General features: G+C 32.3%; 1 protein-coding gene across 2 annotated transcripts in view; it reads left to right on the top strand.

Annotated features, from left to right (window-relative positions):
- Nucleotides 1–15,844, top strand: part of Ccdc88a (coiled-coil and HOOK domain protein 88A) — a 131,974-nt gene that overhangs the window by 31,720 nt on the left and 84,410 nt on the right. For both annotated transcript variants that reach the window (XM_076832893.2, XM_076832892.2), the window contains exons 4-5: nucleotides 4,773–4,842; nucleotides 7,139–7,197. In XM_076832893.2, coding sequence (XP_076689008.1) covers nucleotides 4,773–4,842; nucleotides 7,139–7,197 — 129 coding nt within the window. The remainder of the gene's footprint in view (nucleotides 1–4,772; nucleotides 4,843–7,138; nucleotides 7,198–15,844) is intronic.

The raw sequence follows: 15,844 nt of genomic DNA, 5'->3' as shown, positions 1-15,844 counted from the left end.
AGAACATTATCTGTAGTAATTCTTTGGTGTTTGGACAAAGGATACATGCCTTCAAGAGATTTTTTTTTTCCTTTAATGCAACCAGCCCTGACCATTTTTCAATTAACTCATTCTAAGCAATTTTGTATTTTTTAGAACCAATTAGGTATACCATAGAAAATTAGGAAAAAAAAGAGTAAATACAAACATGATTCCAGTATTAGGATATTACCACTTTTATCACCTGAATAAGATATGCTTTTTAGATCTTTTTTCTCCATACTTGTGTATTTATATGTTATATTTGTATGTGTTTAATATTTTTAAAAAATTGGGACCACATTACTGCAAATCCTTGGGGAAACAATTTTTAATCCCTAACAAAGGGAAGTGAGGTATTGTAATAGAGGTAACTACTTAACATTAGATTATCAGAAATTTTATTGAATGTATACTTCATTGTGATAGACCTTTTTATTTGTTTATTTTAATATGTGTACATATGTGTGTATATGTATGTATATATTTTTAGTTGTCAATGGACCTTTATTTTACTTATTTATATGTGGTGCTGAGAATTGAACCCAGTGCCTCACACATACTAAGCAAGTGCACTACCACTGAGCCCCAGCCTCAATTCAGATCTTTTAAAATATTCATTTAATCCATAGCAGATGTCTCTTTCTTTTGTAAATATTCAAAAGTTTTTGAAGTCAGAAAATAAATAAATTATAGTGGTTATATAAAATTGCATAGGCTCTCTTTAAAAGTTTTTTTTTTTCATTATTGTGAGGGAGGGATATTGAATATGATCAGAGACACTATGTACAAATAAAACAAATCTTAGTCCATTTTCAGAACTGTTTTAGAGAGAGTTTTGGTATCATTATAGTTAGGAACTTAAATTTATTAGGAAATTTTTGCATGGTGTCAATGTCAATAATAGTGAAAACAGAAAACATAGGTGTAGTACTGATAATCTAATTGCTACAGAAAGCAAATACTGTTTAGTTTTTTTTAAACATCTGTGGTAATAAGCAACATTTGGAGTATTAATAAAATCCAGTAACAAATAAAATTATACAAAAAATGCTTTATATTTCTTTATATTTTTGAAACTGGGCAAATGTTCTTTCCTTTCAAATGCCATTCATTTAAATCTTTTCTATAACCTACTAAAATGTGTAGTCTTATTAAATCTTTTCACTAGTAACAGAAAGACAAATACATATAGTATGATAAACATAAGTATGATAAATGTAATTATATGCTAACTTTTAAAAATAGATTATTAACTATCATTTCAGGGTATTTTAGTAACAGCATTTTGTTCCATGTGTGATTCAATAAAGGGAAATGGGAAAAAAATAAATAAAGGGAAATGAGGCCTGACCTTTACCAGAAGTGTTGTTTAATTTCTTATCATGAAGAAAATTATTATGGATAATTTTTAGGAAGAAGGCAAGCCTAGTTTAATTATCTTTGAGTAATAATAATGTTTATATCTGGTATTTATTTAAAATAGTCATTCTTATACTCTATTAGGAACATGAACTTTAATTCATACATACTCAACAAAATGTTTTTAGATGGTCAACTAAAATATGATTAATATTTGATTTTATATAGCAAAGTTATACAAAACCAACTAACAGAAATTGGAATGAAATTAGTTAATACTGTTATTACTTTTAACATAATATCTGCCAGTTCATCCTTTTCCCTATCTTTTACTAATGAATGTATTTCTCCAAATTTTTCTAGGCTGTCTTCATGCCAGAATAGAATTTCTATCTAGTCAGTGAAATTTTGCTTTACTGGCCCTGGAAATGCTTTAGTTTTCTATATTTGAATACTTGTATATCTTTAAAAGATTTCACCCTTCTTATCTACACCTTTACTCCATACTTGTATTCCCTGTTTTATCTTTAGCACTTCATCATCAAAACAATTTTTTTCTCTAGTCTTACCAAAATGAAAATTCTTTGAGAGCAAGGATTTTTGTTCACTGCTATTTTTGCAGTGTCTAGATTAATACATGGCAGATAACAGATATTCAAATATTTGTTGAATGAATAACTTCCATGATTTCCTCAAAAATTTCTCCCCTCTTATTCCATTTTTATAGGCTTCTGTAAAATTTGAGCAACAAATTTATCTTCAGTAGTGTGTGTGTGTGTGTGTGTGTGTGTGTATCTCCTTGACCTGTCAATTAATTTATTCCTCTTAATAAAGTCATATTATCTTGGACTCATTTATATATCCTTTTGCCACTTCTTTAATACCTTATAATTAATATCTTTAGGGCTAAGTGATGTCTGGGAGTTTTGAGATTACATAATAAAGCTTTAACAAGAGAAGTCAGTTTTTTATCCTCTGCTTTCTTTTATGTTTAGTACATTTTTCAATATTGCTTGTAATATTGGAGTAAGGAAATAAAATGCAATTTTTACAAAACAGCCAGAATCTTCTGAAGAACACATAGGGCAGCCAAGTAGTGATTTTAACGTAATTTGCTTTTTAAAAATTTGTGTAACTGCCTGATTGCCCAATATTAGTAGTTTAGACATAATGTAAAATTTATGCTTGAAAATAAAGTAAAAGGCAAGTTTTTTCTCATTAACTCTTTTTTAATTTTTAATTTTTTTAGTTGTAGATGGACACAATGTCTTTATTATATTTATTTTTATTTATGTGGTGCTGAGGATTAAACCCAGTGCCTCACATGTGCTAGGTGAGCCACAACTCCAGCCCTTCTCATTAACTGTTATAATGTTTAATAACCTTTAATAATTTAAAATTTTCTGCTTTCATTTCACTCTTTACCCTAACAACAACCACAACCACAAAAACACGTATACAGTAAATCATGAAGCCAAATTTTAAGCCAGGACATTCTGGCTCCATTCTTCCAAAGTATATTTTACTAGGCATTTGCATTCTATACTAGAATACATTTTTTGATAACATGGAGGTAAGTTTGAATTTAGCAGTTTGATCAGTTTGATTTTGTTAACATGAGGTCTTTGATGATACCATGTGGTGTAAGAGTGTATGAGATTGCTTTCATCACTATAGAAAGACTAGCTTAACATGGGAGCATGGGAAAACAGACAAGAAGTGGCAAACTACTAAGGAAAAGGAAGCAGGAAAGTAGTAGATTGAAGATTACCATCTACTTGGACAGTTTTGCTTATGAGAGTTTACTGATATGGAGTGTTACATGGTAAATCAGTAGAATTAATTGCCTTACAAATATGTAGATTCATTAATTTTGACTCATGTTACTCAAAAGTAAATGTAAATGAGTTTTATCCGTGATGTCCTTAAATTGAGATAAAGCTTTTTTTAAAAAAAAAATTCAGAATCTAATATAATTTAAAATTCTTCTTTGTGAGGGTGTATTTGAAGGTTCTTTATTCTGACATAGGTTATCTTCACAAAGTTAGGATATGGACAAAACATTATTGTTGTTTTATGCAAATAACATCTCTTATTTATAATTTCTTTTAAATATCCATGATGATAACCTTTAAAGTTTTGCTTCAAGACAAGAAACTAAAATTAAATCAGAAATGTATTCTTTTAATTTCTTTGAGCTGTTACATGCATGGTTATAACATTGTCTCTCTTGATATAACTGGCTTTTAACTGGAAAAATTATTTATTAAATATCCAAATCAGTATCATTCCTTGGCATAAGTGATTTTAGCAATTTTTGACACATTCTTAATATTTTTATAAGAGTTTTATGGTTATCCATAGTAGTTGGGTTTCATTCTTAATATTCTTAATTGTATTTTTCTAACATGATACACATTGAGTATTTACTTTTTTTTAAGTGAATACATATTCTTAGTAGTAGGCTTTTAAAATAGCTAGTAAATGTAATGCTGAAGAAAAATTTTTGAAACTTTCATATATATGAAGAATTATAGATAAAAGATAAGTTCTAATTAAGATCTATTGTGATGGCACCCATCAACCATGAAAAAATACTTTAAAGGATCTAGAATTGAATATCTTTAAAAAGCAATACAAGTTAACTTTTCATAGTTATTTTTCATGGTTATTTGCTTTCTCACATTGTTATTTTTAAAAGGATGATTTTAAAAGTTGAATGCTTTCAAAAATATATTTCTCAGTAACTACTTATCTAAAATGTATTAGTAGTAATGTAGTCAAAGCCAATTTGTGAAGAAACTATCGTGATTATTTCTATACTCTGTTGCAAAGATTCAGTGATTTCATATGGTACCCATCCATCCTGTAGTCTGGTACAGTCATTCCAGACCATTTGTAGCATATCAGCAGTGTCAGTGGTTTGTAATGGCAGTGTTCTTCATTTCCTCTCAAGGAAAAGATGGTACAAACTGAGGGTACATACTAGATGTGTATCTAAGATGAGTAAGTTTACAACATTCACTTCTTTTTGAATTATTCTGTGCCTTCAGGATGTGCATATATTCTTGGTAATAAAAGTTTGATAGTAGTCAGAGAAATAATGATTCACTAAGGAGAAGATTGCTTGTGTGAAATGATCATAAGACAGTATTTTTAGTAAGATAATTAGCTTTCTTAATTTTCAAGTCAGTTGGCATTTTTAGTTCCCCCAGAGAGAAATAACAAAAGGACAAAAAGTACACATTCTTGATCTTTTATGGAGGAATGCTATTTAATTTTCTAGCACCTTAACCTTCAGATTTTAAAATAATAAATATTACAACAGTTCAACCTGGATAATTTTCTCATCAGCATTAGCCATACAATAACTATTGGGTATTATTTTACAGGAGACTTTGCAGCAATTGATTGTGATGTCTTTGCCAAATGTCTTAATCATTGGTAAAAATCCCTTTTCTGGTAGGTATTGAAATTAATATAATGTGATGATAATGTCTTATTTTGTGTAATTCTATAATGTTTACCAGGTATTTGATTATTTACATTGACTCACTAGGTTTTTTACAACCCTATAGAATTTCTGGTTTGTAGACAGAAAGCAAGCTTAGGGTTGGGCCTGGTAGCACACACCTGTAATCCTAGCAGCTTGGGAGGCTGGGGCAAGAGAATTGAAAAGTTCAAAGCCAGCCTGAACCAACTTAGCAAGACCCTGTCTCTAGATAAAATATTAAAAGGATGGGGATGTGGCTCAGTAGTTAAGTGCCTCTGGGTTCAATCCCCGGTACCAAAAGAAAAAAAAAAGAAAGAAAACTTAGAATATTTGTAAGTTGCAGGTGAGACCAGACACACATTTAACACTCTCATTTTTTTTCGAATATACCAAACTGATGCTTTTTGATGATGATTATGGCTTTTAGTGTGTCATTGTAAACAAATATAGAGGATGATCTAGTTATAAGCTTAAAGGTGTATAACCTTACTTTGAAATAATTTCCAGTTTCCATTTATTTATCTATTGTCTATCCTTGCCAAATTGTTTGAAGCTAAGGTTTTACTGATGATATGTTTTAATGTACATTAAACTACTTCTGAATTGAAAGTTGAGAAGTAGTTTCTTAAGTTATTTAAATTTCTTCTTTGAAATCTTTACCCTTTGCCAGATTTTAAATGTTACATGTTGAGAATTTTTGTTTTGTTTTTTTCTTGGTGATGGGGATTGAAATTGGAGCCTCACATTTATTAAGGACACGCTGTATCACAGAGTTATACCCTTAACACCCTCAGGATTAGTTTTTTAATATTTGGGGAAATCAGTATCTACTTGTTTCCACAAAAAGTTTGATTCTTGCAGGCTCTGTGGTATCCAAATGAGTGTATTTTCTTCAATCCCATCCCTACGGTCGTCAAAATAAACCAAAATAAAAAACAAAAGTAACTGTTGTTATAGAGAAAGCAATCAATTAATGGATTAGGAGTAAATTTAATTAGTACTTAAATTAGGTGGATTATGAGTATGGATAGTCTTTAGAGATACTCCAGGATATTTAATTATACACATTTTAAAAAGGGAAAAAGTTTACATGTAGAATGATATTATTTTCTCTTTTTTTTACCATACGATTTATTTTTATTTTTTTTTTTAGTCATACATGGCAAGAATGATATTATTTTCATTCCATATTTATTTAGCAAGTCCCTACCAAGTTTTAGGGACAAGGAATATAAAGAAATGATTCATGTTCTGGAGGATCTTGTGGTTCAGTGAGAGGGAGCTTACTAAGAAATTGTATAATAATTAGTATGAAATAGAAAAAAGGCATATAAATATTAGATCCATTAATCATTCTTAATTAATGAAAGTTGGGGATCATTCATGATTGGATCAGGAAAGACTACACAGAAATGTGTTAGAGCTTTCCCTAGGAAGATAATTAGTTAGTCGTTCACACAGGGATGAGGAAGTAAGGGAAAAAAGGCCGAAGAATTAGCCAAAGTTAAGACAAAAGAGTGGGTATGCATGTATGTTTGAGAGAAACAGTGATTAACATGGTTCAGTGTGGCTAGAAATTAAGTTGTTTCATAGAAAATAGGAGAAAATGTCTGAAATGAAGGCCATTATCACAGACGGTTTAACCTAATAGTGAAAATTTAGCCCAGAGATATAGATATATTTTAACAAAATCTTCACTGAATGCTATTGAATAGGGGTTTTCTTGCCAGTTCTATTACAGACCACTAACTCTTCTCTTGCTTGTCTTATTTATTTTAGCCTCACTGTAATAGAGAACTATAAAAGATATTTAAGGTTCTGACCCTTATAGGCCTACATAGTGGAAATCCATGTAAATGCTATAGGTAGATAAGTCATAATGTATTTGTTTTTATAAGAACACTAAGAGGAGCCATATTGGCTGACTTTGTGGCATGTCCCTATATCTACATAATTTGGTAGGTTCTTAATTTGGTAGACAGATATAATTTAATTATGGAAAAATAGTATTTTATAGAATATTTACTGTACAAAGCCTTGAAGCATACTTATCTATATTAATAACCCTCCAATATAGAGATCCTTGCCCATTTCTTCTTCTAGTACTACACTGCACATAGAGTTGTTTTGTTTTTTTTTTAAATTGTTTGTTATATTTATAGAGTAAGCCTTTTGGTCAATTTATTATAGAAGTGATTCTCCCATTATAAGAAAGAGAGTAGAAATAGAGCTGAATGTTGTACTTAGTTATTGTTTTTATTTCAGAGCAAGGCACAGAAGAAGTTAAAAAGCTGCTTTTACTCTTACTGGGGTGTGCAGTTCAGGTAAGTTTAAATATTTCTTATATTCATTTTAAAACCTCTTTATGTTTTTTCAGGCTCTGCTTTCTCAAAGATTTAAGGATGGACCTTTGGTTTTCAAAGTGTGTTAGAAAATTTTAAATATCTGTATAAGGAGATTATGTTAAAGAAAAATATATTCTTTTAAAATGTAGTTATATATTATTATAGCTGTATTATTAAAAACCTTCAGTTGTTATTATTCTCATTCTGAGGCTTTTAGTGGTCTTCTTCTAAAGATTTTTTTTCAGAAGGATATCTTTAAAAACCTATTCCCCAAATTTTTATGATTTATATTTGCATTTGTGTGTGTTTTAGGAAAAGGGAAAGAGGAGTAATAATAAAAAGGAGGGGGTTGGGATTGTGGCTCAGTGGTAAAGTGCTTTCTAACGTGTGTGCAGCACTGGGTTTGATCCTCATCACCACTTTAAAAAACAAATAAATAATAAAGTAGATATTGTGTCTGTCTATGATTAAAAAAAAAAGAACATGAGATTCATTTAAAATAATAATAAAAAGGATGACTTGGGAGGCTGAGGCAGGAGGATCACGAGTTCAAAGCCAGCCTCAGCAAAAGCAAGGTGGTAAAGCAACTCAATGAGACCCTCTGTCTAAATAAAATACAAAATAGGACTGGGGATGTGGCTCAATGGTCAAGTGCCCCTGAGTTCAATCCCTAGAACTCCCCTCCCCCAAAATAATAATAATAAAAAGGAGGCAGAATTTATGAAAAACATTTTAGGAGTCTGGGTTATTATTATATTGCCCTTTGATCAGTGATTATTCTAATAGTAATAGCTATGATTTATTGAATTCCTACTATATGTTATACTTTACATAGGTTTTCTCATGTCTTAAATAAAAAGATTAAGTAGCATGATATTTCAGTTAGAAGTTATCAAAATTAGGGCAATTCTTAAAGTCAAGGAAGGAGTTGTTAATAATTACAGTGGAGGGGCTGGGGTTGTAGCTCAGTGGTTGAGCACTTGCTTCTCATGTGTGAGGCACTGGGTTCAATCCTCAGCACCACATAAATCAATCAATCAAAAGATATTGTGTCCATCTTCAACTAAAAAAAGTTAAAAAAAATAATTATGGTGGAACTGCATGTGTCTAAGGCAAACTGAGATAATTATTTTAGATATTAGGTCATATTGCTAGCAGGCCAAAGAACTGAAATTCTGGTTTGATTTCTGAATCATTATATTGCAGTGAATTAATTTAATCAGCTTTTTTTCTTACATGAATGATTACAGTGTTACTTTAAACTACCTTGATTCTTTGTGAAATCAGGTTATTTGTAAACAAATGAATAGCTAAAATTCTACATCCCAGAAAGCTGACTTTTAGAAGCTGACTGCCTAGCAGCTGTATTCCTTTAATTTGATATATAGTGATCATACTTATTTATTTGGTACAATATGACATATATATATATATATATATATATATATATATATATATATGTATATATGTACATATATATAAATGTAATGATCAGATTAGGGTAATTGACATATCTGTCATCTCAAACATTCATTTATCTTTTTTTTGTGTGTTCAAAATTCTTTTTCCTAGTCATTTGAAAAGCTCAAATTAATTGTTGTCTACTGTTGTTATCCTGCTGTGTTCTGGAACATTAGAAGTTACTCCTATACATTAGCCAAGTCAGGCTCTTCTATTTCTGCCACTGGGTATTTCCTGAAGAAAAATTTCAAGAATTTTTATAGTTGAATGATTGTTGATATTTATGACATAGCAGAGTTGTGCAATAGATGTGTTTTTCTTACTTCTTTTATGTATGTGTGTGTGTGTGTATATATATATATATATATATATATATATATATATATATAGTAGATGGGTAGAATAATTTATTTTATTTATTTATTTTTATGTGGTGTGGAGGATTGAACCCAGTGCCTCAAACATGCTAGGCAAGTGCTCTACCACTGAGCCACAACCCCAGCCCCTTCTTATAACTTCTTAATGAATCATTGCTCCCAAATCAACTACCTCAGTATTAGATATTCCCTCTTAATGATGTACAGAACTAAATAAGACATAAAGCAAAATAATATTTAAATAGACCTGTCCTATCTTCTAAAATAGTTTAATGTTGTCATGTAATTAAAACAAGAGGGTATTCTAGTGATCTTAAGTATTCTCTTAATTTTTCTGTAAATATATGAGCTGCTATATTTATCTGCTTATAGATTCATATGATCCAGATTCATATAATGTGGAGATAAAAGGTGGGTGTTATTTCAAGGTCAGTGGAAAAGAGAGGAAGAATCTTTGGCTGGACTTAGGTAGAAAACAGAATTGGAAATTATGTAAAAGAATAGTTATACAAATATGTGTGGGTATATAATAAGCAGGAAAATAAAAAAGTGATTTTGAGATGTTTTGAAAGAATAGAGCACTGTAGAGCTAAGTTTTAAGGCTGAAGGGAGGAATTTATCAACTTTATTTTAACTTGAGAATAGTTTGAAAAGCCGGTAGACAAAATATTAGAGGGCAACTTTAGGGAAGTGTGTGGTTAGAGTTAGTGGATAGCAGTCAATAGTGCTATATGGAAGATGTCCAGGACCCAAAGTAGTAAATTTATTTCAGAATAAAGAAAGAATAAATGTAGGCCAGTTTATTTTTTTACATCAAGAGAGGATAAGTTTTGTCAACTATAGAAATGGTAGAATAAATCTAACGTAATTTTCTCGTGTACGAATATGAAAATACTCAGGTGAATCCCACCATCCTGCCCACCCACAAGAATGGGGTCCTAATTAGAATAAGATATATTCCTTGCTTGTATAATTTTACCAGACAAAACAAAAAGAGAGTTTAGACTCAGGGAGACCATTGTTCTGAATTGTGTCAACATTTAAGGTTTTTATGTAAATGAGGAGATGGGAAGGTTGTCAGACATTGGTCTTTGATGTGATATGACCTTACCAAGAAACTTGGAAAACAGTCTTAGTATATACTTTGTCTTTGTAGTCACAGAAAAAGATTTTTTTTTTTTGAAAGCCCATGAGACTTACATCTATTGCAGTGCTAGAATTGCAAATCTACCAAGAAAGAAGAAAGATCCAATTTTGAAAAATAATGGTTTATTCTGTATTTTAGCAATGCTAGTGCCTGATTTATTTATTTATTTTTAATGCTAACTATGTAACAGGTGCTGTAGTAAAAGAAAGGCATAGCTCTTGTAGAAAACATATAGAAAGTTCGTAGAGTTCAAATTTTAGAGGCAGACAGACCAAACAATAACAGTAAGAGGTGATAATTACCATAATGCAAAATATATATTGTTGCATAGAGGAAGTATTTTCTTAAGTCTGTTTGTAGTGTCAGGGAAGGCCTTTGATGAGGTAACATCTGAAATAAGGGAAAATATGTTGAGACTATAGCTTGTTCAGAGAACATAAAGTATGGCTTGAATGTGGCAAAAGAGAAGCAAGCCAAGTGATTAGACTGGAAAATTGACAAGAATTTGGTCATGAAGGACTGGATTTGCCACTTTGAGTTTAGATTTTATCCTATAGGCATTTTAGAGCCACTAGGGCTAATAACATCAAATGTGTAATAATAATCAAAATCTCCTGTTTTCCTTCAATCATGACTATATGAATAGTAAGAATTCTTTGTTGATATTGTAGGGCCAAAATGTACTTCAGGATAAGAAACTGTTGAGGAAAACAATCTGCCAAAAAAGTATTGTTGAAATACTTTTTAGCATGTACTATTACAGGAAAAATGTGTTCATTCATTTAGTATTCAAACAGTTTAAAATCCTAATGTTTATAATATGATGTATAGTATAGTAGTAAGTGGCAAAAGTGTTTTCCTCATCCAGATCAATTTTATGTTATACATGTGATGTGTAGGTAGAAGTAGCTAGATAAATCACTGAATTCAGTGAGCTGCCGGGTTCAAAAGATGTTATATTCATAACAAAGAAAACAAAAGCAAACACTGAAAAAATTTGCTTCTTTTGAAGAAAAATTTATGAAATTCTTAAGAGAGGAAGCAACGTTCAAAAATTAAGTTACGGGTTGGGGTTGTGGCTCAGTGGTAGAGCACTTGTCTAGCACGTATGAGGCACGGTTTGATCCCTAGCACCACATTAAAAAAAAAAACTAAATAAACAAAATAAAGGTATTGTGTCCATCTACAACTAAAACTATTTTTTTAAAAAGTTAAGTTAGCACTATTCAATGATCTTACTTCATAAATAAATTTGTAAATAAGATTTTTTATCATTGATTATACCTAAATAAAAGCCCCAAGAATAACTTTGAATGTGAAGAATAAAACTAAGGGTAAGGCTTGGAATTTTTCATTATTGGATGGCTTTAGACCAGTCAAGTTCTCTAGAATTTTTTTCAGTGGATAACACACGTCTCCTGAACCTTTTCTGAACATCACGTAGAATTTTTACAGATCTATGGTTCTTCACCATAGCCCTGATACAGTTGGGAGATTCCTAGGCAAAATCATTTTATACAGCAGGACAAAATTTTGCAGTGTTTGTTGTTTGGACATTTCTTTAAGACCTTTAAAACCATGTAAAATTCACCCCTTTTCAACAGAACTTAGATATTATATTTTTATGGCTGTTTAGTTTCCAGAAAAATTACTTATTTTGGTGTTTGGCCAGGTAGTGCTGAAAGTAACTGTAAAGTGTGGTTGGAATAAAATTTTGACCTTTATGTATTACTCTCAGAAGCAAATACATTTGTATTTGATTCTGAACTTGCTCAATTTTTTTTAAAGAGAGAGAGAGAGAGAGAGAGAGAGAGAGAGAGAGAGAGATAATTTTTTTTAATATTTATTTTTCAGTTTTTCGGTGGACACAACATCTTTATTTTATTTTTATGTAGTGCTAAGGATCAAACCCAGCACCCCGTGCATGCCAGGCGAGCGCATTACCACTTGACCCATATCCCTGAACTTGCTCAATTTGAGAGCTACAATCTGCCATTCACTCATTAGTTATTTGTAAAGCATCTTAAAAGTTAGAATTTTATAGAAGGGAGTTCAGGGGAATAAGGAAGGGAATATAGAGGGAAAGAGAGGAGAAGGACAGGAAAAGAGAGGAACTGTGTAATGAAATTGACCAAATTATGCTATGTGCATTTATGACTATACCACGGTGAATTTTACCTCTATATTTGTAACGCGCCATTTGAAAAAAAAATAAATAGGGCACTTTTGCTCCTCCCTGGTACAAACTGTTTTGGGAATTCCGAGTCTTTCATCCTCCTTTTTAATATAATTCCTACTCACTCTCGCAGTAGAGTTGAAGAAGGGAACAGTGGGAGGAAAAGAGGAAGTACTGGGGGTTGAAATGGAGCAAATTATAGTTCACTCATGTATGATTATGTCAAAATGAATCCCAATATTATTATTTTTTTTAATTAATTTTTATTGTTGGTTGTTCAAAACATTACATAGTTCTTGATATATCATATTTCACACTTTGATTCAAGTGGGATATGAACTCCCATTTTTACCCCGTATACAGATTGCAGAATCACATCAGTTGCACATCCATTGATTTACATATTGCCCATACTAGTGTCTGTTGTATTCTGCTGCCTTTCCTATCCTCTACTATCCCCCCTCCCTCCCTCCCCTACCCTCTTCTTTCTCTACCCCCTCTACTGTAATTCATTTCTCCCCCTTATATTTTTCCCCCTTTCCCCTCACTTCCTCTTGTATGTAATTTTGTATACCCCTGAGGGTCTCCTTCCATTTCCATGCAATTTCCCTTCTCTCTCCCTTTCCCTCCCACCTCTCATCCCTGTTTAATGTTAATCTTCTTCTCATGCTCTTCGTCCCTACTCTGTTCTTACTCTCCTTATATCAAAGAAGACATTTGGCATTTGTTTGTAAGGGATTGGCTAGCTTCACTTAGCATAATCTGCTCTAATGCCATCCATTTCCCTGCAAATTCTATGATTTTGTCATTTTTTAATGCAGAGTAATACTCCATTGTGTATAAAGGCCACATTTTTTTTATCCATTCGTCTATTGAAGGGCATCTAGGTTGGTTCCACAGTCTTGCTATTGTGAATTGTGCTGCTATGAACATGGATGTAGCAGTGTCCCTATAGTGTGCTTTTTTTAGGTCTTTAGGGAATAGACCGAGAAGGGGAATAGCTGGGTCAAATGGTGGTTCCATTCCGAGCTTTCCAAGAAATCTCCATACTGCTTTCCAAATTGGCCGCACCAATTTGCAGTCCCACCAGCAATGTACAAGTGAACCCTTTTCCCCACATCCTCGCCAGAACTTGTTGTTGTTTGACTTCGTAATGGCTGCCAATCTTACTGGAGTGAGATGGTATCTTAGGGTGGTTTTGATTTGCATTTCTCTGACTGCTAGAGATGGTGAGCATTTTTTCATGTACTTGTTGATTGATTGTATGTCCTCCTCTGAGAAATGTCTGTTCAGGTCCTTGGCCCATTTGTTGATTGGGTTATTTGTTATCTTATTGTCTAATTTTTTTAGTTCTTTGTATATTCTGGATATTAGGGCTCTGTCTGAAGTGTGAGGAGTAAAGATTTGTTCCCAGGACGTAGGCTCCCTATTTACCTCTCTTATTGTTTCTTTTGCTGAGAAAAAACTTTTTAGTTTGAGTAAGTCCCATTTGTTGATTCTAGTTATTAACTCTTGTGCTATGGGTGTCCTATTGAGGAATTTGGAGCCCGACCCCACAGTATGTAGATCATAGCCAACTTTTTCTTCTATCAGACGCCATGTCTCTGATTTGATATCCAGTTCCTTGATCCACTTTGAGTTAACTTTTGTGCATGGTGAGAAAAAGGGATTCAATTTCATTTTGTTGCATATGGATTTCCAGTTTTCCCAGCACCATTTGTTGAAGATGCTATCCTTCCTCCATTGCACGCTTTTAGCCCCTTTATCAAATATAAGATAGTTGTAATTTTGTGGATTGGTTTCTGTGTCCTCTGTACCATTGGTCCACCCGCCTCTTTTGGGACCAGTACCATGCTGTTTTTGTTACTATTGCTCTGTAGTATAGTTTGAAGTCTGGTATAGCTATACCGCCTGATTCACACTTCCTGCTTAGCATTGTTTTTGCTATTCTGGGTCTTTTATTTTTCCATATGAATTTCATGATTGCTTTCTCTATTTCTACAAGAAATGCCATTGGGATTTTGATTGGCATTGCATTAAACCTATAGAGAACTTTTGGTAATATCGCCATTTTGATGATGTTAGTTCTACCTATCCATGAACAGGGTATATTTTTCCATCTTCTAAGATCTTTTTCTATTTCTCTCTTTAGGGTTCTGTAGTTTTCATTGTATAAGTCTTTCACCTCTTTTGTTAGGTTGATTCCCAAGTATTTTATTTTTTTTGAGGATATTGTGAATGGAGTGGTTGTCCTCATTTCCATTTCAGAGGATTTGTCGCTGATATACAGGGAATGCCTTTGATTTATGCGTGTTGATTTTATATCCTGCCACTTTGCTCAATTCATTTATTAGCTCTAATAGTTTCTTTGTAGACCCTTTTGGGTCTGCTAGGTATAGAATCATGTCATCTGCAAATAGTGATAATTTGAGTTCTTCTTTTCCTATTTTTATGCCTTTAATTTCTTTCGTCTGTCTAATTGCTCTGGCCAGTGATTCGAGAACTATGTTGAACAGAAGTGGTGAGAGAGGTCATCCCTGTCTTGTTCCAGGTTTTAGAGGGAATGCCTTCAGTTTTTCTCCATTCAGAATGATGCTAGTCTGAGGCTTAGCATAGATTGCTTTTACAATATTGAGGTATGTTCCTGTTATCCCTAGTTTTTCTAGAGTTTTGAACATAAAGGGATGCTGTACTTTGTCGAATGCTTTTTCCGCATCTATCGAGATGATCATATGGTTCTTATTTTTAAGCCTATTGATGTGGTGAATAACATTTATTGATTTCCGTATATTGAACCAACCTTGCATCCCAGGGATAAATCCTACCTGATCATGGTGCACAGTTTTTTTGATATGTTTTTGTATCCGGTTCGCCAGAATTTTATTGAGGATTTTTGCATCTAGGTTCATTAAGAGATATTGGTCTGTAGTTTTCTTTCTTTGAAGTGTCTTTGTCTGGTTTAGGAATCAGGGTGATGTTGGCCTCGTAGAATGAATTTGGAAGTTCTCCCTCTTTTTCCATTTCTTGAAATAGCTTGAAAAGTATTGGTATTAGTTCCTCTTTAAAGGTTTTGTAAAACTCTGCTGTATACCCATCTGGTCCTGGGCTTTTCTTAGTGGTAGTCTTTTGATGGTTTCTTCTATTTCCTCAATTGATATTGGTCTGTTTAGGTTGTCAATATCCTCCTGACTCAATCTGGGCAGATCATATGACTTAAGAAATTTATCGATGCCTTCACTATCTTCTATTTTATTGGAGTATAAGGATTCAAAATAATTTCTGATAATCTTCTGTATTTCTGAAGTGTCTGTTGTGATGTTGCCTTTTTTATCCCGTATGCTAGTAATTTGAAATCTCTCTCCTCTTCGTTAGTGTGGCTAAGGGTCTGTCGATTTTATTTATTTTTTCAAAGAACCAACTTTTAGTTTTGTCAATTTTTTCAATTGCTTCTTTTGTTTCGATTTC

The sequence above is a fragment of the Callospermophilus lateralis genome, chromosome 14, assembly GCF_048772815.1.
Source record: "Callospermophilus lateralis isolate mCalLat2 chromosome 14, mCalLat2.hap1, whole genome shotgun sequence".
NCBI classification, from domain to species: Eukaryota; Metazoa; Chordata; class Mammalia; order Rodentia; family Sciuridae; genus Callospermophilus; species Callospermophilus lateralis.
This window is presented reverse-complemented; position numbering and strand designations above follow the sequence as displayed.